Source organism: Rhinolophus sinicus, chromosome 17, assembly GCF_057876585.1.
Source record: "Rhinolophus sinicus isolate RSI-liver-muscle chromosome 17, RSI-T2T, whole genome shotgun sequence".
NCBI classification, from domain to species: domain Eukaryota; kingdom Metazoa; phylum Chordata; class Mammalia; order Chiroptera; family Rhinolophidae; genus Rhinolophus; species Rhinolophus sinicus.
Window position 1 is genome coordinate 182,808,238 of NC_142517.1, and position 16,043 is coordinate 182,824,280.

Sequence of the window (16,043 nt, forward strand, 5' to 3'; positions counted from 1 at the left end):
CAAGATGTTTTATATTTCTGTTGATATTTACCAGATAAACTTGGTAGTTATTTCCTGGATAAACTGAATAGTGATAAACTTTAAAGTTTATCTCCCTTTCAAGGTAGCTCTTGATTTTAAAAATAAACGAGTAATTATTTCTAAAACTGTGAGATAAAGTTGTAAACCATTCGTTGTCCTTAAGGTCCTTTCCTGCAAAGTTGAAATAAATGTGATTGTATATTAACTACGAAGGTTACAGAACTGCTGCAGGCGTTGTGGGAGGAGAAGTACAAAACAAACAAAAAAAGTTCCTGGACTTAGAATCTAGCTGGAAAGCCCCTTCAAATATGTAATACTACAAGGCGTCCATAGAGGTCGACATAGGCCCTGCAGGCCCAGCTAAGAGGCTGGAGAGGCACGGACGCCAGTTATTTCTGTCCAGCTGTCGCGCTGCAGTCACGTCCTGACATCCTGGGGAAGAGTTCGTGGAAGCCGCTAGCCGAACTTTGGGTCTTCATCAGGACTTCTTCCACCCGGCTCGGTTGAACTGTAGGCTCCAGCCGTCCGCTCTCACTTGCCGGGTCAGCGTCGCTAGGTCCCGCGTGCCAACACTCCTCAGAGCCCTGGGACCCCAAGTCCCCGCCGTGGGACGCGCGGCTCGCCACCATGGACGGGGCGACCGAGCTGCTCTTCTACGTGAACCGCTGCAAGGTGAGTGCGTCCGCGGGCGGACCGGGCGCCTGGCCCCCGCGTGGAGCTGCAAGGAGGGTCTCCTGCTGGGTCGCCCTCAGACTTAGAGCTCTAATGCTGGCATCAGCGCTTCCGGTTTGCGAGCAGGTTTGCTCGTGCGTCCCCACCTGCACCCCCAGGGCTGGGAAAGCATGAGTATTCGGGGACTGGCCGGGATCTTTGTGCCCCCACCTTCCTGATGTTCCTTTCCCCTCTCTGTCCAGAACGTGTAGGCTAACTACAAACCCCGCCCCATCCCCATAAACAAGAGAAGTAGCTATTACTCATCAAGGTCGGCACTCCAAATCTTCCCTCCCTCAAAATCCGCCCAAGAGGAGAACGTCTTTCAATAGACTGAGTGCAGTTTAGACCTCTGAGCCTCAGCTTCTCGGGGTGTGTTTGGATGAGCAGGGAGCAATTTAGAGTTGGGACAGAACCATAGAGTTAAACTAATTGAGGCCACGCCCATCATTCCTGGGATAACGAAATAGTAACTTTCCATAGTCCCAGGCAGTTCCTGGTAGAGCTGAACCAATGCCAGGCTCTGGGGAATTGAAAGTCCTTACTGGGTCCATTGCTAGAGTGGCGTCCTGTCTTCTCAGAAGCCTAGGTCGCTCTGCAGCATCTCGGACAGATCTAGGCAATGTGGACATTTGGGGGAAGCAGAGCCCCTGGGCATTTTTAAAACAGGTGGGGGGGAGGGAGGGAGGGAGGGAGCTCAGCATATTGGCCCCACTTTGCAAGAGGGAAACTGAGGCAGGAAGGTTAAGGGGCTTCCTTAAGAGCTGACAACCAAGCAAGGGCCATGCTACCTGCCTTTCCACAGTGCCAGGGCCTTCAGAGCCACCTGTGATCCCTGCTTCTGGCTCACAGAAGCCATAGCACTTTCCCCAATTGTTGCAAGAGACTCACCAGGAAGCTAAGGAAAGACTAGCCTCAGGGTCTCCCACTGTGAGACCTGTTCTAAAGCTTAATTTTGCATGTATGGTTTTGTATTCTTCTTAAAGGGGACCATGTCCACCCCTGCCCCCACTGTACAAGTTCTAGGCTCCATAAAACCTTCTGCCCCCTGCTGCCTGGTTTTCAAACTGGATGAGTTTCATTTTCCTGATCTGTAATGAGGTCTATTATGATCCCCTGACAGGACTGCTGTGAGAATGACATAGGGCAGTGGGGCAAAATGTTATTATGTCACTTTTTCATTGTTTGCATAACTGAATGGTACAGCAAACACAACCTTGGCCTTTTTATTTAGACCAACAAGGGTTCAATCCCTGCTCTAACCCTTCTTGAGATGCCCTAACCTCTCAGAGCCTCAACCTCTCTATTAAAAGGGGATAATACTAATTCGCAAAGACTGATAATGAGTATTTAATCAGTATTTTTGTTAAGGATCTTCTCTACGCCAGGCCGTGTTCCCAGCTCAAGGATTTACAGCAGAGCACGGAAATGACAAAGGCAGTTTTAAGGACTAGGATAAAAAATAAAGCAAAATAAGGGGACAGACAGTGGTCAGGAGCTGATACTTTAGGTGGGATGGATGTTGTGGCCTCTCTGAGAAGGTGACATGTGAGCAGTGACTGGTATGAAGTAAGGAGCAAGCCATGCAAATATCTGGTGAGAGAGCATTTTCTTATTTAGTTTTTAAAAAATTTTATAGTAAGAGCAGCAAGAATAGCACACTTGTAGAAAATTTGAAAGGTATACAGTAGAATATACATTAAAATCTGAGTTTTCCCCAATAAGTCTAGTACCCACCTGACACCATACATAGTTATAAAACACCATGACCACCTAGCAACCACCAATTTGTACTTCCCAATCCCTCGACATTTTTCATCCAGCTCCCCAAACCCCTCCTATCTGGCAACCATCAGTGTGTTCTCTGTATCTATGCATCTGTTTCTGTTTTGTTTGTTCGATTATTTTGTTTTTTAGATTCCACATGTAAATGAAATTATGTGGCATTTGTCTTTCTCTGAGTTATTTCACTTAGCATAATATCCTTTTGGTCCATCCATGTCGCAAATGGTAACATTTCATTTTTTGTGTGTGGCCAAGTAATATTCCATTGTATATATGCACCACAATTTCTTTATCCAGTCTTTTATTGATGGGCTCTGGTTGCTTCCATATCTTGGCTATTGTAAATAATGCTGCATTGAACATAAGGGTGCGTATATGTTTTCAAATTAGTGTATTGGGTTTATTCAGATAAATACCCAGAAGTGGAATTGCTGGGTCATAAAGTAGTTCTGTTTTTAATTTTTTGAGGAACATCCACACTGTTTTCCATAGTGGCTACACCAATTTGCAATCCCACCAACAATGCACAAGGGTTCCACTTTCTCCACATCCTCGTCAGCACTTGTTTGTTGAGTTATTGATGATAGCTATGCTGACATGTGTGAGGTGATATCTCGTTGTTTTAATTTGCATTTCTCTGGTGATTAGTGCCGTGAGATTGAGCATCTTTTCATATGTCTACTGGCCATCTGTATGTCCTCTTTGGAGAAATGTTCATTCAGGTCCCCCGCCCATTTTTTAATTGATTGTTTGGGGGTTTGGAGGTATTAATTTGTATGCATCCTTATAAATTTTGGATATTAACCCCTTTTCAGATGTATCATTGGCCAATATCTTCTCCCATTCAGTAGGCTATCTTTTAGTTTTGTTGATGGTTTCCTTTGCTATACAAAAACTTCTTAGTTTGATGTATTCCCATTTCTTCGTTTTTTCTTTTGTTTCCCTTGCCCGAGGAGATAGATTAGAAAAAATATTACTGAGAGCAATGTCAGAGTGTTTATTGCCTATGTTTTCCTTTAGGAGTTTTAAGTTTTGGGTCTTATATTTAAGTCTTTAATCCATTTTGAGTTTATTCTTGAATACGGTGTAAGAAGGTGGTCTAGTTTCATTTTTTTTGCATGCATGTGTCCATTTTTCCTAACACCATTTATTAAATGGACTATCTTTACCCCACTCTATGTCCTGCCTCCCTTGTCATGCATTGAATGACCATGTAGGCGTAGGTTTATTTCTGGGCTCTCTATTCTGTTCCACTGATCTATGTGTCTGTTTTTATGCCAGTACCATGCTGTTTTGATTGCTATAGCCTTGTAGTATAATTTGATATTAGGTAGTGTGATACCTCCAATTTTGTTCTTTTTTCTCAAGATTGTTATGGCTATTTTGTGTCTTTTGTGGTTCCATATATATTTTAGGATTATTTGTTCTAGTTCTGTGAAAAATGCCATTGGTATTTTGATAGGGATTGCATTGAAGCTATAGACTGCTTTGGATAGTATGGACAATTTAACTATGTTAATTAATTCTTCCTGTCTGAGAGCATGGAGCATGGTGTATGCTTCCATTTATTTGTATCTTCTTCCGTTTCTTTCTTTAGTGTCTTATAGTTTTCTGAGTACAGGTCTTTTACCTCCTTGGTTAAATTTATTCTTAGGTATTTTTTTCTTGATGCATTTGTAAATCCAAATTTTGTAAATCCAAAATTCCAACAATTTTGGCATCAGGGATTGTTTTCTTAATTTGTTTTTTCTGATAGTTCATTATTGATGTATAAAAATGCAACTGATTTCTGAATATTAATTTTGTATCCTGATACTTTACTAAATTCATTTATCAGTTCTAATAGTTTTTTTGGTGGAATCTTTAGGGTTTTCTATATATCATATCATGTCATCTGCAAATAATCATAGTTTTACTTCTTCCTTTTTAATTTGGATGCCTTTTGTTGCTTTTTCTTGTTTGATTACTGTGGCTAGGACTCCAATACTATGCTGGATAAAAGTGATGAAAGTGAATATCCTTGTCATGTTCCATATCTTAAAGAAAAGCTTTTAGCTTTTCACCATTAAATATGTTAGCTGTGGGTTTGCCATACATGGCTTTTAATAATTGAAGTATGTTCTCTCTATTTCCACTTTCCCAGTTTTTATCATAAATGGATGCTGGATTTTGTCAAATGCTTTTTCTGCATCTAGTGATATGATCATATGATGTTTATCTTTCATTTTGTTTATGTGGTGTAGCACATTAATTTATTTGTGGATATTGAACCAAACTTGCATTCCAGGAATAAATCGCACTTGATCGTGGTGTATGATCTTTCTAATGTATTACTAAAGTCAGTTTGCTAATATTTTGTTGAGGATTTTTGCATCATTGTTCATCAGGGATATTGACCTATAATTTTCTCTTTCTAAAATGTCTTTGGTTTTGGAATCAGGGTAATGTTGGCCTCATAAAATGAGCTTGGGAGCCTTCCCTCCTCTGTAATTTTTTTTTAACATTGAGAGGAATAGGTGTTAATTCTTCCTTGAATGTTTGGTAAAATTCACCCATGAAGCCATCTGGTCCAGGACTTTTGTTTGTTGGGAGTTTTTTAATTACAGATTCGATTTCATTAGTAGTTATTAATCTGTTCGTTTATTTTCTGTTTCTTCTTGACTCATCTTGGAAGATGGTATGTTTCTAGGAATTTATCCATTTTTTCCAGTTTGTCCAATTTGTTGTCATATAATTGTTCATAGTATTTTCTTATAATTCTTTGTATTTTTGTGGTGTCAGTTGTCACTTCTTTCATTTCTGATTTTATTTATTTGGGTTGTCTCTCTTTTTTTCTTAATGAGTCTGGTTAAAGGTTTATCAATTTTGTTTATCTTATCAAAGAACCAGCTTTTTGTTTCATTGATCTTTTGTATTTCTTTTTAGATTCTATTTTGTTTATTTCTGCTCTGATCTTTATTTTCTCCTTATACTCACTTTGGGCTTTGTTTGTTGTTCTTTTTCCAATTCCTTTAGGTGTGAAGTTAGATTATTTATTTGAGATTTTTCTTGTTTTCTTGTTTCTTGTTTAGATTATTTATTTGAGACTTTTCTTGTTTGTTTCTATGTATTAAGTAAATTTGCTTCATCTCCCAGTCTTAGCAGTATGGCCTTATGTAGTAGGTGTCCTGTAGGGCCCCAGTGGTGCAATCTCCATGGTCACCTGAGTCGGATGTTCCCAGAGTGTCCTGTGTGTGGGTTGTGTGTGCCCTCTTGTTGTAGTTGAGACTTGATTGCTGTTGAAATATGTGTCAATGCGTGAAGTTGACCCTTAAGCTGACTGGCTATGAAGATTGGCCATAACCACAGCAGGGGCTCACCCTATGGAGCAGGATTCACCACAGCTGGGCTCTGGTGCCTGACTAGACCACTCTTTGTGTGTTTTGTTTATGGAGTTAACTGAGTGTGACTGTGTTGTGGTCTGAAACTGGCCACTGTTTGTGTTGCTTCTGGGGCCTCTTGGGAGGGGATACAGTTCAGGCCGAGGTCACCTGCTGCCTATGCATAGCTCGTGGATACCGGCTTGATGCCACAGAGCAATCTGCAGTTTGCAGCTTCCTGTGCTGGGCCTGGAGGCCCATAGAAAAGTCTATGCTGCAACCAGAGGCTGGCTGCCACCTGTGCCAGGCCTGGGACCACTCAACTGGAGGCACAGGGCACACCATTGCCAGCTACTGCCTGCCTGGGGCCTGCAGAGAGTTTTTAAGAAAATTTGCAGTGCAGGCCAAGGCCAGCTGCCTACGATGAGGCACAGCCACTGGAAGAGCTAAGGGCTGTGTATGAGTTGGGCGGAGTGGGTTTCAGGGCGTCACCAAGGTGAGATGAGTGGTGTTCCCCATGTTAATGCACATTCAGATTTGGTGCCCACCTGTTCTTGCAGGTTGTGTGGGGGGAGGGCTCAACACAGGGACAATGGCAGCCCTCTCTCATCCTAAGGCCACACAAATCAGTTTCTCCCTGTATGTCTCTGGTGCCTTTTGAGCTGCTGTGCCTTCACTGGAGCATAGGGTGAGTGTTTGTGAGCAAGTCAATCTGTGCTCAAGCCCTTTAAGAGGATGCCTGGGTTTCCAGCAGCCCTTCATCTCACTGGGACAGAATCCTCACTGATTTTCAGAACCAGCTATTGTGGGGATTCCTCTTCTCAGCACTGGAGATCTGGGCTCGGGAGCCTGGTGTGGAGCTGGGAACCCTTATTCCTCAGGAGGGACCTCTGCTACTGACATATCCCTCCCAGTTTTCAACCACCACATGTGAGTGTGGGACCCTCCCATTTTATATCTCCATCCTTCCTACCAGTCTCAACATGGGTTCTTTTGTATATTCATTCAGCTAGTTTTCAGATGGTTCTCCAGGTTGATTGTTCTATAATTTGGTTGTAATTTTGATGTGGTCATAAAAGGCAGTGAGCACAGCATTTACCTACTCTGCTATCTTCACCGGGACTTTCCGGGGGAAGAGCATTTTAGATGGAATGGAGGTACTCAGACATGAGGATTTTTATATACTCAGGGGTTGGCAAAGAGATTGGAGGTTGGTGAGGCTGGAGATGTAGCCAGGGTGAGATTACTAAGTCTTTGTAGGCAATGGTAGGGGTTTTGGTTGAACGAGGAAACAGGTTTTGAGTCTAGCTTCTTTTCTGCCACCCCCATTCCCAAACAAACTTCAGTGGGATTTTTAATATAATGGCTAACAATAGTTTCCACTCTATTGATTTTTAAAAATAGATAAGCTGGGCCAGCCCAGTGGCTCAGGTTGTTGGAGCGCCGTGCTCCTAATGCCAAGGTTGCCAGTTCGATTCCCACATGGGCCAGTGGGCTGCGCCCTCTACAGCTAAGATTGTGAACAACAGCTCTTCCTGGAGCTGGGCTGCCATGAGCAGGGGAGGTTGGCATGAGCTACCGGCAGCCAGTGAGAGCTACCATGAGCTGCTGTGAGCGGCCAACCCATGATAGGCAACCAACTGCCTCAGCCAAAAGGGGGGTTAGGGGTGCTCAAGGCTCATAATATCAGCATGGGCCAGGGAGCTGTGTCCTACACAACTAGACTGCGAAACAATGGCTTGAACCGGCAAGGGGAGGGAGGGGTGGTGGTAGGGAGGCAGAAGAGGGGGGAAAAATAGATAAGCTGATTCTAAACTATGGGCTTGATTTATAAGTCAAATACCCTGTGATTGATAACGAAGTACACTAGATATGTTGATTCAGCTTTTGCAATTATCTTGTTAAAGTAAATCATGTCACCCTTTCCTTTTCCTTTTCCCATCCAAATTCTGTTAGGTGTGTGCTTCAATCCTAGCAGGCAAGCCTGATTGCTATTTGGATAGAATTAGAATACGGTTTCTGGTGCAGAGGTGAGGGTCTGTTGAAAAAAGTGAGAGAGAGAAACCGCCAGGGAAGAGGGGTCTTGAAGTGAAACATAACCTCAAGAATTAAAAACTTGCATTGGAAAGGAAGCTTAGAAGCCAGTTAGGATACTGTATGTGACATGACTGGCCTGTGGTCTGTGCTTTTTGTGAAATCCTCTCAAGTCTTCAAGAAGTGTGGTTGGGCAGGGGCTGAAGCCATCCAGAGGGGAGGCCAATGCCCATTGGTCAGATATCTGGTTGCAGAGATATTTCTGAAGTCTGACTGGCTCCATCAGGGGCCCCCAGAACAGGTGACCCAGTTAACATGGAGTTTGAGGGGGAAGGAATAAAGCCCATGAATAAATTATACCCTAGATGCCACTCTCTAATATAACTCAGGAACTGAAGCATATTGGTCTATGAGGCAGTGAGGTGTAGCGATCAAAGGTGTGGCTTTGGAACCAGTTAGACATGGGTTGGAATCCCATGCCATCTGCTCTGCCACTCCACAGCTCTTGGACTGTGGGCAAGTTGCTTAATATCTCTGAATCGCAGTTTCCCCCCTTTGCAAAATGGGGCTGATAACAGTACATTCTCCCAAGGAATTGAAGATTAAATTCCATGAAGAGTGGTGAGCAAGGTGCTTGGCACACAGTAAACGATTAAAACTAATTTTAAAGCAACCCGAAGCTCAGGCAGAAGTATCCTCATGGCTGTCCCCCTGGGCCTCCTTTTCTGTTCTAAGGCTGTGGTGGGTTATTGTTCTTCTCTACTAACCATGTCCCACAATACACATGTCTTCCTTCTTTCTTCTACCTCTCAGCCATGTCCTTTCACACGTACCTCTCTCCCTTCCTCATTTGCATTTTCACCCCCTTTTTCTCTCCTCCTAATCTCTTTTCTCTTTCCTCTTTCTGTCCCTGTCTTCGATGTGGCAAGGCCCCCTCGGGTACTAGTCACCAGCCCTGCACAGAGGAAAGTAATTTCTCAGCCCTGTGAAACGTGAACTTGAAATCTTTCAATGGGCTGATGGAGATACAGAGGGACGGACTCTGCCCTTGCAGCACCCAAGACTGTCCTAAGACAGGAATATACAATGACCCTGACCCAAGAACTAGCCTCATCTCTCCAAACCAGAGTTAGTGAGAATAACTCTGTTCCTCACTCCCTCTCCACCCCCACCCCCCAGCCACTATCTTGGTCATGACCGTCCTGATTCAGTCCAAGACCTGCCAGACTATATCCCTCCTCCTGCATCCCTCCTCCAAATATGCCATCTACCAAATCAAGAAAAAACATATTTCAAGCCAGTAGCACTTTGAGCTAGACTCTAATCCATCTCCTGGAACAAATAAGGCCTGCTGCTTCTATTAATTCCTTCCAAAAGATACAGATATCTCTCAAATCTAAAATGCTGTTCTTTGCTATCTAGGCTGCCCAGATCCTGTCGCTCCATTACAACAGAGCTTCTGTGGATTTGCTATTATCTGTATTAATTAGGATTCTTTTCAGCTACACGTAGGACAAACTCAAACCTAACAGTGGTTCAAACAAAATACAAGCCATTTTTACTTTTAAATAAAGAATATCCAGGGATAGACATTGCGAAGCTGATCCAGAGGCTTTATAGTATCATCTAGGACCCAGATTTCTTCTTTCTTTTTCCTCTGATGTCGTTAATGTGTTGCCTTGGTATACAGTGGCTATTGGAATTTTAGCCATTTCATCCCTATTTCTGGCAGCAGGAAGGAAGAAAGGGAGAATGCATGCTGGGATAGACAACCAACAGTTCTGCCACCATTATTGGCACAGCCTGTGAGAAATCATCCCTTCCTCTTTAGCAAGTTCTCATAGCAAATTGTACATATCATGTTCAGGCTAGTCATTAAATTAATTAACATTTATTATCCCCCTATGATATATCACCAGCACCTAGCTCAGTGTTTGACACAAAGAAGAACAGCAGAAAATGGTTTCTCTCAGGGATTAGGAGACACTATACATACACAGGGTAAGACATTCTGTGAAAGGTATTGGCATGGAGCACAAAGGAGGATGGCTACTTGGAGCAGTGTAGGAAGGGTATATTAGATGGTAGCACCCCCCCAACAGGAGAGGATATTGAGCAGGGCTTTGAATGACATACAAAATTCTGTCAAACTAGAAGAAAGGGAAGACTTTCAGGACAGACGGAATCCTGTATGTAAATGTGGCGAAAGATAAAGGTCCATGCACTGCTGTGCTTGGCCAGTTCTCTAATGTGACTGGAGTTCAGATACATGGGTTGAGAGGCAGGAGATGATGGGCTGTTGATCAAAGAGGCCTTGTGAGCTATGCTGAGTTTGAACTTCTTGTGTTCCAGGAACTCTTTAATATAAATGTACCTGAGGCCCACTCAGTTTGCTCATTAACGATGCACATTTTCTGGTTCCCTGTCCCAGATATTCTGATTCCACAGGGTTTCACTTTAACAAGTACCCTGAGTGGTTCAGGAATTCCCAGCATGGTGGTTTGGCAGCCAGGAGCTCATGCTGAATTTAGGCAGATACAGGAGATGATCAGACTTGGATTTTAGAGAGGTAGCTCTGGTAGTAGTGTAGTATAGAGGGTAGGTGGCATGTGGGTGCCGAGAATGGAGGCAGGAGACCTGTTCGGCCGCTGTTACAATTGCTCAGGCAAAAGATAATAAGGGTTGATTTTGGAGAGTGGCAGTAGAAATGAAGGGTGTTTAGAGAATCATTTTGGATGTGTAAGTGGCAGGACTTGGTGAAACTGATTATGACAGGTTGAAAAAAAGAAAAAGTTGAAAATAGTTCAGATTTTTAATCTTAGATGACCTAGCAGATGGCAAGGCTATTAAACAAGTTAGGGGAAAGAAAGGAAGAAGTTTGGGAAAGAAAATGAAGAATTCCACAGTTCTCCTTGTACACACACACACACACACGCACACACACACACACACGCGCACACACACACACACACACACACACGCACAAAACGACATCTTTCTTAGTACTATATTGCAGACTCCTTTAGGGCACAGACCTGACCTTAGGGCACCTAAAGGTAATTGGCACATGCCTCACTTTGCCCAGCATGCGGCCACTTAGAATTGAGGGTAAGGAGGCAGCCTTAGAATAGGCATATGTTCCCCACCACCATCTACTTCCCAGAATGTGAAAGAGGAACTCTCCTGAAATCATGAAGCAAATCATGCTTTTATTTATGAATCTAAAAGAAATCCACATTTTTAACCAAAAAAAGAGAAAAAGTGATCACTTTGGAAGACAGCCAGTCATGACATTTCATTCATGCCCCCTCACGTATGCTCTTTTCTGCTGTGCTGCTGGGCTGCCCACACAAACTTGCTTCTTAGGGGTGTCCTTGCTTACCTATCTTTGTATCACTTGGCATATCTGTTTTCTCTTCTCCTTTGTTTCTTTGATTTGGGGGCCATGGTTGGTTGTGATCTCTTTCTGGAAACTGTATTTCTTTGAAGATGATAGGCAAATGAGTCTTTAAAGAAAAAAACTATATCAATTTCTCAGAGGCTATTCTATTCCAGCAGTTCTCTCTCTCTCTCTCTCTCTCTCTCTCTCTCTCTCTCTCTCTCTCTCTCTGTCGCTCTCTCTGTCTCTCTCTGTCTCTCTCCCTCTCCCTCTTCTTCTCTCTCTCCGTCTTCCTCTTCCTCTCTCTCTCCCTCCCCATTCTGTTCTACTTATTATCTTTTCCTTCACCTGCTTCAGACTTTCTACAAGAAGCTGGACAGGAGTCACTCGTGTTTCTATTAGGAGAAAGAACCACTGCCTTAGACAACGGTTAATGGTGATGATTCAGGAGCAAGGACAGTGACAAAGTGGTGGTGGGGTCATTTTAAACTACATTAAGAGAGGTGATTTGTGTATCACAGATGTTCCTTCAACATTAAATCAAGTTGCAAATATGAGTAGAATAGTTAAGTAATATGCATTGCCATCAAGTTAACATAAGCCTACCAATGCGAAAATGACACTAGCTCTCAGATTTGTGTGCATAACTCTTATTTTTCCTTCTGGTACAGGTGACAGAAAACAATGTCGATCCTGAAACAATGCTATTACCATATCTGAGGAAGAAGCGTATCCTTTTTTATGGTTTTATATTCTCCTTTGAGAAAGCCCTACATCTTAGTTTTGTAGGCAGTGCATAATTGCGGCTGTCGGAAGAACCAAGTTCTTTACAGTCTCTGTTTTGGCACTTGATATATTGTGTAAATGGAAAAACTAGCAATGGGAATGAAAACAATGGATGTTAAAAAGGTTTAATTAAACACTCTGTAGAATTAAGAGTCACAATATTGACACTCTGTATTCGAGGACTAATTATGCTCATTAAGAAAGAGAGAACAGAAATCTGAAATGAAAATAAGAACAATGAAGAAATGGAACGTGATAAGGTTGCCTCAGAAAAACTTTCTAAACCAAAGTCATTTAAGGAAGGAATTCTTAGCCTGCTATGCATGAACTCTATGGGCTTCTAGAGTTCTGTAGACCCACTAAGTTATATGCAAAATTATATGACCATGGGAGTTTGCACACTTTTTCCCCTGGAGAGAGTAAAATGCCAAGAAAGTACACATCTCAAAACATCAATGAATATCTTCTGGAAGTCATTCAAGATCTTTGGACATAAAAACAATGAACACTGATTTCGTGGTTATCCATGGCACCAATGTGTAATATTTAAGATTTGGTTCACTTGTGAGTGACAGAAAATCCCAAATAGCAATAAATGGCATGCAGCTTTCTCCTCAAGTTCAGAGATGACTAACTGAGGTCGAGCGATCATAGCTGAATTCCAGAAAGTAGGAAGAAGTAAAGGATGAAGACGCAGGAACCCTTCTCTTTTTGAGGCTATTTCCCTCCGGGAAGTCATGTATACAACACTTCTGCTTACATCCCATTGACTAGCATTGTTAATGGCCCCATCTAGCTACAGAGGAGGCTTTTAAAATGTATTTTTAATTCTTGGCAACCATGTTTGTAACTAAAAATTGGGGTTTCTATTACCAAGGAAGAATGAGACGACAGATATTGGGGAACAACTAGCAGTTTCTGCCACCAAGAAGCAGAGAGAGATATGGCAAATGTGCATAGTATGGCACAAATATTCTAAGAATTGTTTATGATTTGACATTTTACTGTGTATGTCATCAGAGACACAGATAAGTTGAGAACAAATGTAGAAGGTACTCATGCTTTCAAATACTCAAGCCCTTATATGTACAGACTCTTCCTTTTCTTAGTTTGGCCCAATTTTTGGCAACCTGAGGTCCAGTTGTTTTGAAACGGAGGAGACTAGATATAACATACACATGAAAATCAAGAATTTACAAGATTCTAAATAATAGCAGCTAAGACATACATACATCATTTGATATGTATTGAACTTATTTCTATATTTAAGAGTCTTTGATACTGTTGTTTCTGAAGATCAGCGCTATTCTGGAAAGAGAATTATGGAAAATGCATTATCCTTAATTGTGCTTCTTCCAGTCCGACTCACAGGAACTAAGTATGGCTGTGGAGGGGGAGGCTGTGGTGCCTGCACAGTGATGATATCACGATACAACCCCATCACCAAGAAGATAAGGTACTTACTGTGCAGCAAAATCCAGATATGATTGAATTTTTGTACTTTTGAACTTTGTTTTGTTCCTTTATTTGGTAAATATGCATTGAACACCTACTATGTGACTGGAACTATGCTAGGTACTGGGGGTACAATGATGAAAAAGACAGACATGATCCCAGAACTGTGAATGGATTAGAAAACAGTGTACCATCAATGAGGATAACATATGGTCAGAGAATCCCCTGGTGAAGTTGAAAGGCTGTCTGACTCCCTGTGCTGACTGGGGAGGAAAGAAAAGGCTGACAAGGCAGTGAAGAATGACGCCATCATCACTCTCTTATATTACAGCCTACTAACTGATCTCCATGCGCCCACCCTTGCCCCATGTAGTGCATTCTCCATACATGAGTCAGAGAGATGTGTTTCAAGTATAAATCAGATCACGATACTCTCCTACTTAAAAAAAATCACCAATGCTGTCCAATGACATGTAATGTCTCTTTCATGTTTGCTATTTATCTTTCTTCAGGTTTGCCAAGTTTCTTGATCTGTGGATTTATATCTTTTATCAGCTTTGGAAACTTCTCAAGCCATTATCTCTTCAAATATTTATTCTCTCTCTCTCTCTCTCTCTCTCTCTCTCTCTCTCTCTCTCTCTCTCTCTCTCTCCTCTCCTCTCCTCTCCTCTCCTCTCCTCTCCTCTCCTCTCCTCTCCTCTCCTCTCCCCCTCCCTTATTCTTTCCTGGGACTCCAATTATGCATATGTTAGACAATTTTACATCATTCTACAGATCTCAGAGGAGGGCAAAAGATCTGAGCTCTGGTGAGATTTCAGAGATCTGCCTGTGTTCCACAGCCAAGCCACCTGCTTCCTGAACCCTGGGACATACCTCCCTGCTTTACAGTCTGGCTGCCCCCCACCTTTTTTTTTTTTTTTCGTCTCACTAGGGAGTTCTCTGTGCTCTCCTGTCTCATTTTCTATGCTTTGGGCGATCTCTTGCAGCCATGCCACCTGCCGTTAGCCTCTGGAGGGTGGCAACTGCCCTACGCTTCTATGAAGCCTGAGTGCTTACAGTTTTCTCTTGGTTTTCCTGCTCTCTCTCAAACAGCCTTGTCTAAGAGCCAATGTGCCTAGAGAGTTTCTTTCAGCCCCAGTATTCAGCCTCCCTGCCCTTATATTTAGGGCATTACCCTCAGCACTCAGTGAAGTCTGCGGAGGGGAGAGTTTGGGGATAGTGAGCCCAGCTTTGTATTTTAATTTTTTACATCAGCCCACGTGTAGCTATGAAACGTTTGGTGAAAGTTGGTCTGGTTTCCCCGTACTCCTCTCTAACTAAGGCAGATTTCTTCTCTCTGTCCATTTCAATTGGAGATGTGAACAGTTTTATCTCTTCTGTCTTATGAAGGGCTTGTACTTGATGGAGTCTAGTTCACTTACGTTTCTTCACATACTCAGTATTTCATGATTTTTAAAAAAAAACTATATTATGAAGCTTATATGGCTTATTTTGGTTTTTTGAATGAGAGTAAAGGCCTCTTACAACTTTCTACATCTGAACTGAAGGATTTATTATTGCCTTTGGATCAATATTCAGACACCTGTCCTTTACTATCACCTACCTTGTTCCTGCCTGTCTCTCAGCTTTGAATCCCCCGTATTCACTATGCTCCGGCCTCACTGGCTTTCTTTCTGTCCCTCTTTCTGCCCCTAAACATCCCAAACTTATTTCTGCCTCAGGGCCTGAGTGTGTGTTGTCCCTCTGCCTAGAATGTTTCCTCCTACAACCTTTCATGTCTGACTCCTTCATACGATTCATGTTTCAGCAATTCTCATCCCTCCCTGCTCACCCCTTAATAGCAATCCCCCTCCTCACCTCTGCAATTCCCTATTCCTTTAGCCTATATGAATTTATTTATAGCACTTCTCACCATCTCAATTTATGCATGTCAGTATGTATTGTCTGTGTACATAAGTATTATCTACCTTCCTTCCACTAGAATATACACTCTACAAGGGAAGGGATTTTACCCAATGAATCCTAGCATCTGGGACTCTGCCTGCCACATGTAGGCACACGAGAACTATTTACATATATTTATAAGTGAATACTATCCTTTTGATCTTTCTTTTGCATGTGGACATATGGAAGCATACTGCATAACTGTTTAGAACCTGTATATCTTGCTTAACTTCTCATGAATATTTTTTGAAAATAATAAATATTTAATTGTTGTATACATTCCATTGTTTGGGTATACCAAAACCAACCCCCAAATAGTGATCACTTAAATTACTTTTAGTTCATTATCATAAGCAATGTGGCAGTGGTGTGTGTGTGTGTGTGTGTGTGTGTGTGTGTGTGTGTCTATTTATGATACATCCATAGAGGTGGAATTGCAAGGTAAAAGAGTATATGCGTCTTAAAGATTTTTATGCCTTCCAGCAAAGGGTCTCCCAGAAGAGCTCTGTCAATTTACATTCTCATCCAACAATACATGAGTTTTTTTCCCAAAGCTTTGCTAATAATGC

At 42.3% G+C, this 16,043-nt stretch overlaps 1 protein-coding gene across 1 annotated transcript in view; it reads left to right on the plus strand.

Annotated features, from left to right (window-relative positions):
• The first annotated feature begins 330 nt into the window (after window positions 1-330).
• The window catches only part of AOX1 (aldehyde oxidase 1), a 73,778-nt gene continuing 58,065 nt past the window's right edge, over window positions 331-16,043 (plus strand). Inside the window, exons 1-3 of the mRNA XM_019746480.3 lie at window positions 331-693; window positions 11,961-12,018; window positions 13,435-13,531. Of these exons, the coding sequence (XP_019602039.3) occupies window positions 649-693; window positions 11,961-12,018; window positions 13,435-13,531 (200 nt within the window). The 5' untranslated portion in view covers window positions 331-648. The remainder of the gene's footprint in view (window positions 694-11,960; window positions 12,019-13,434; window positions 13,532-16,043) is intronic.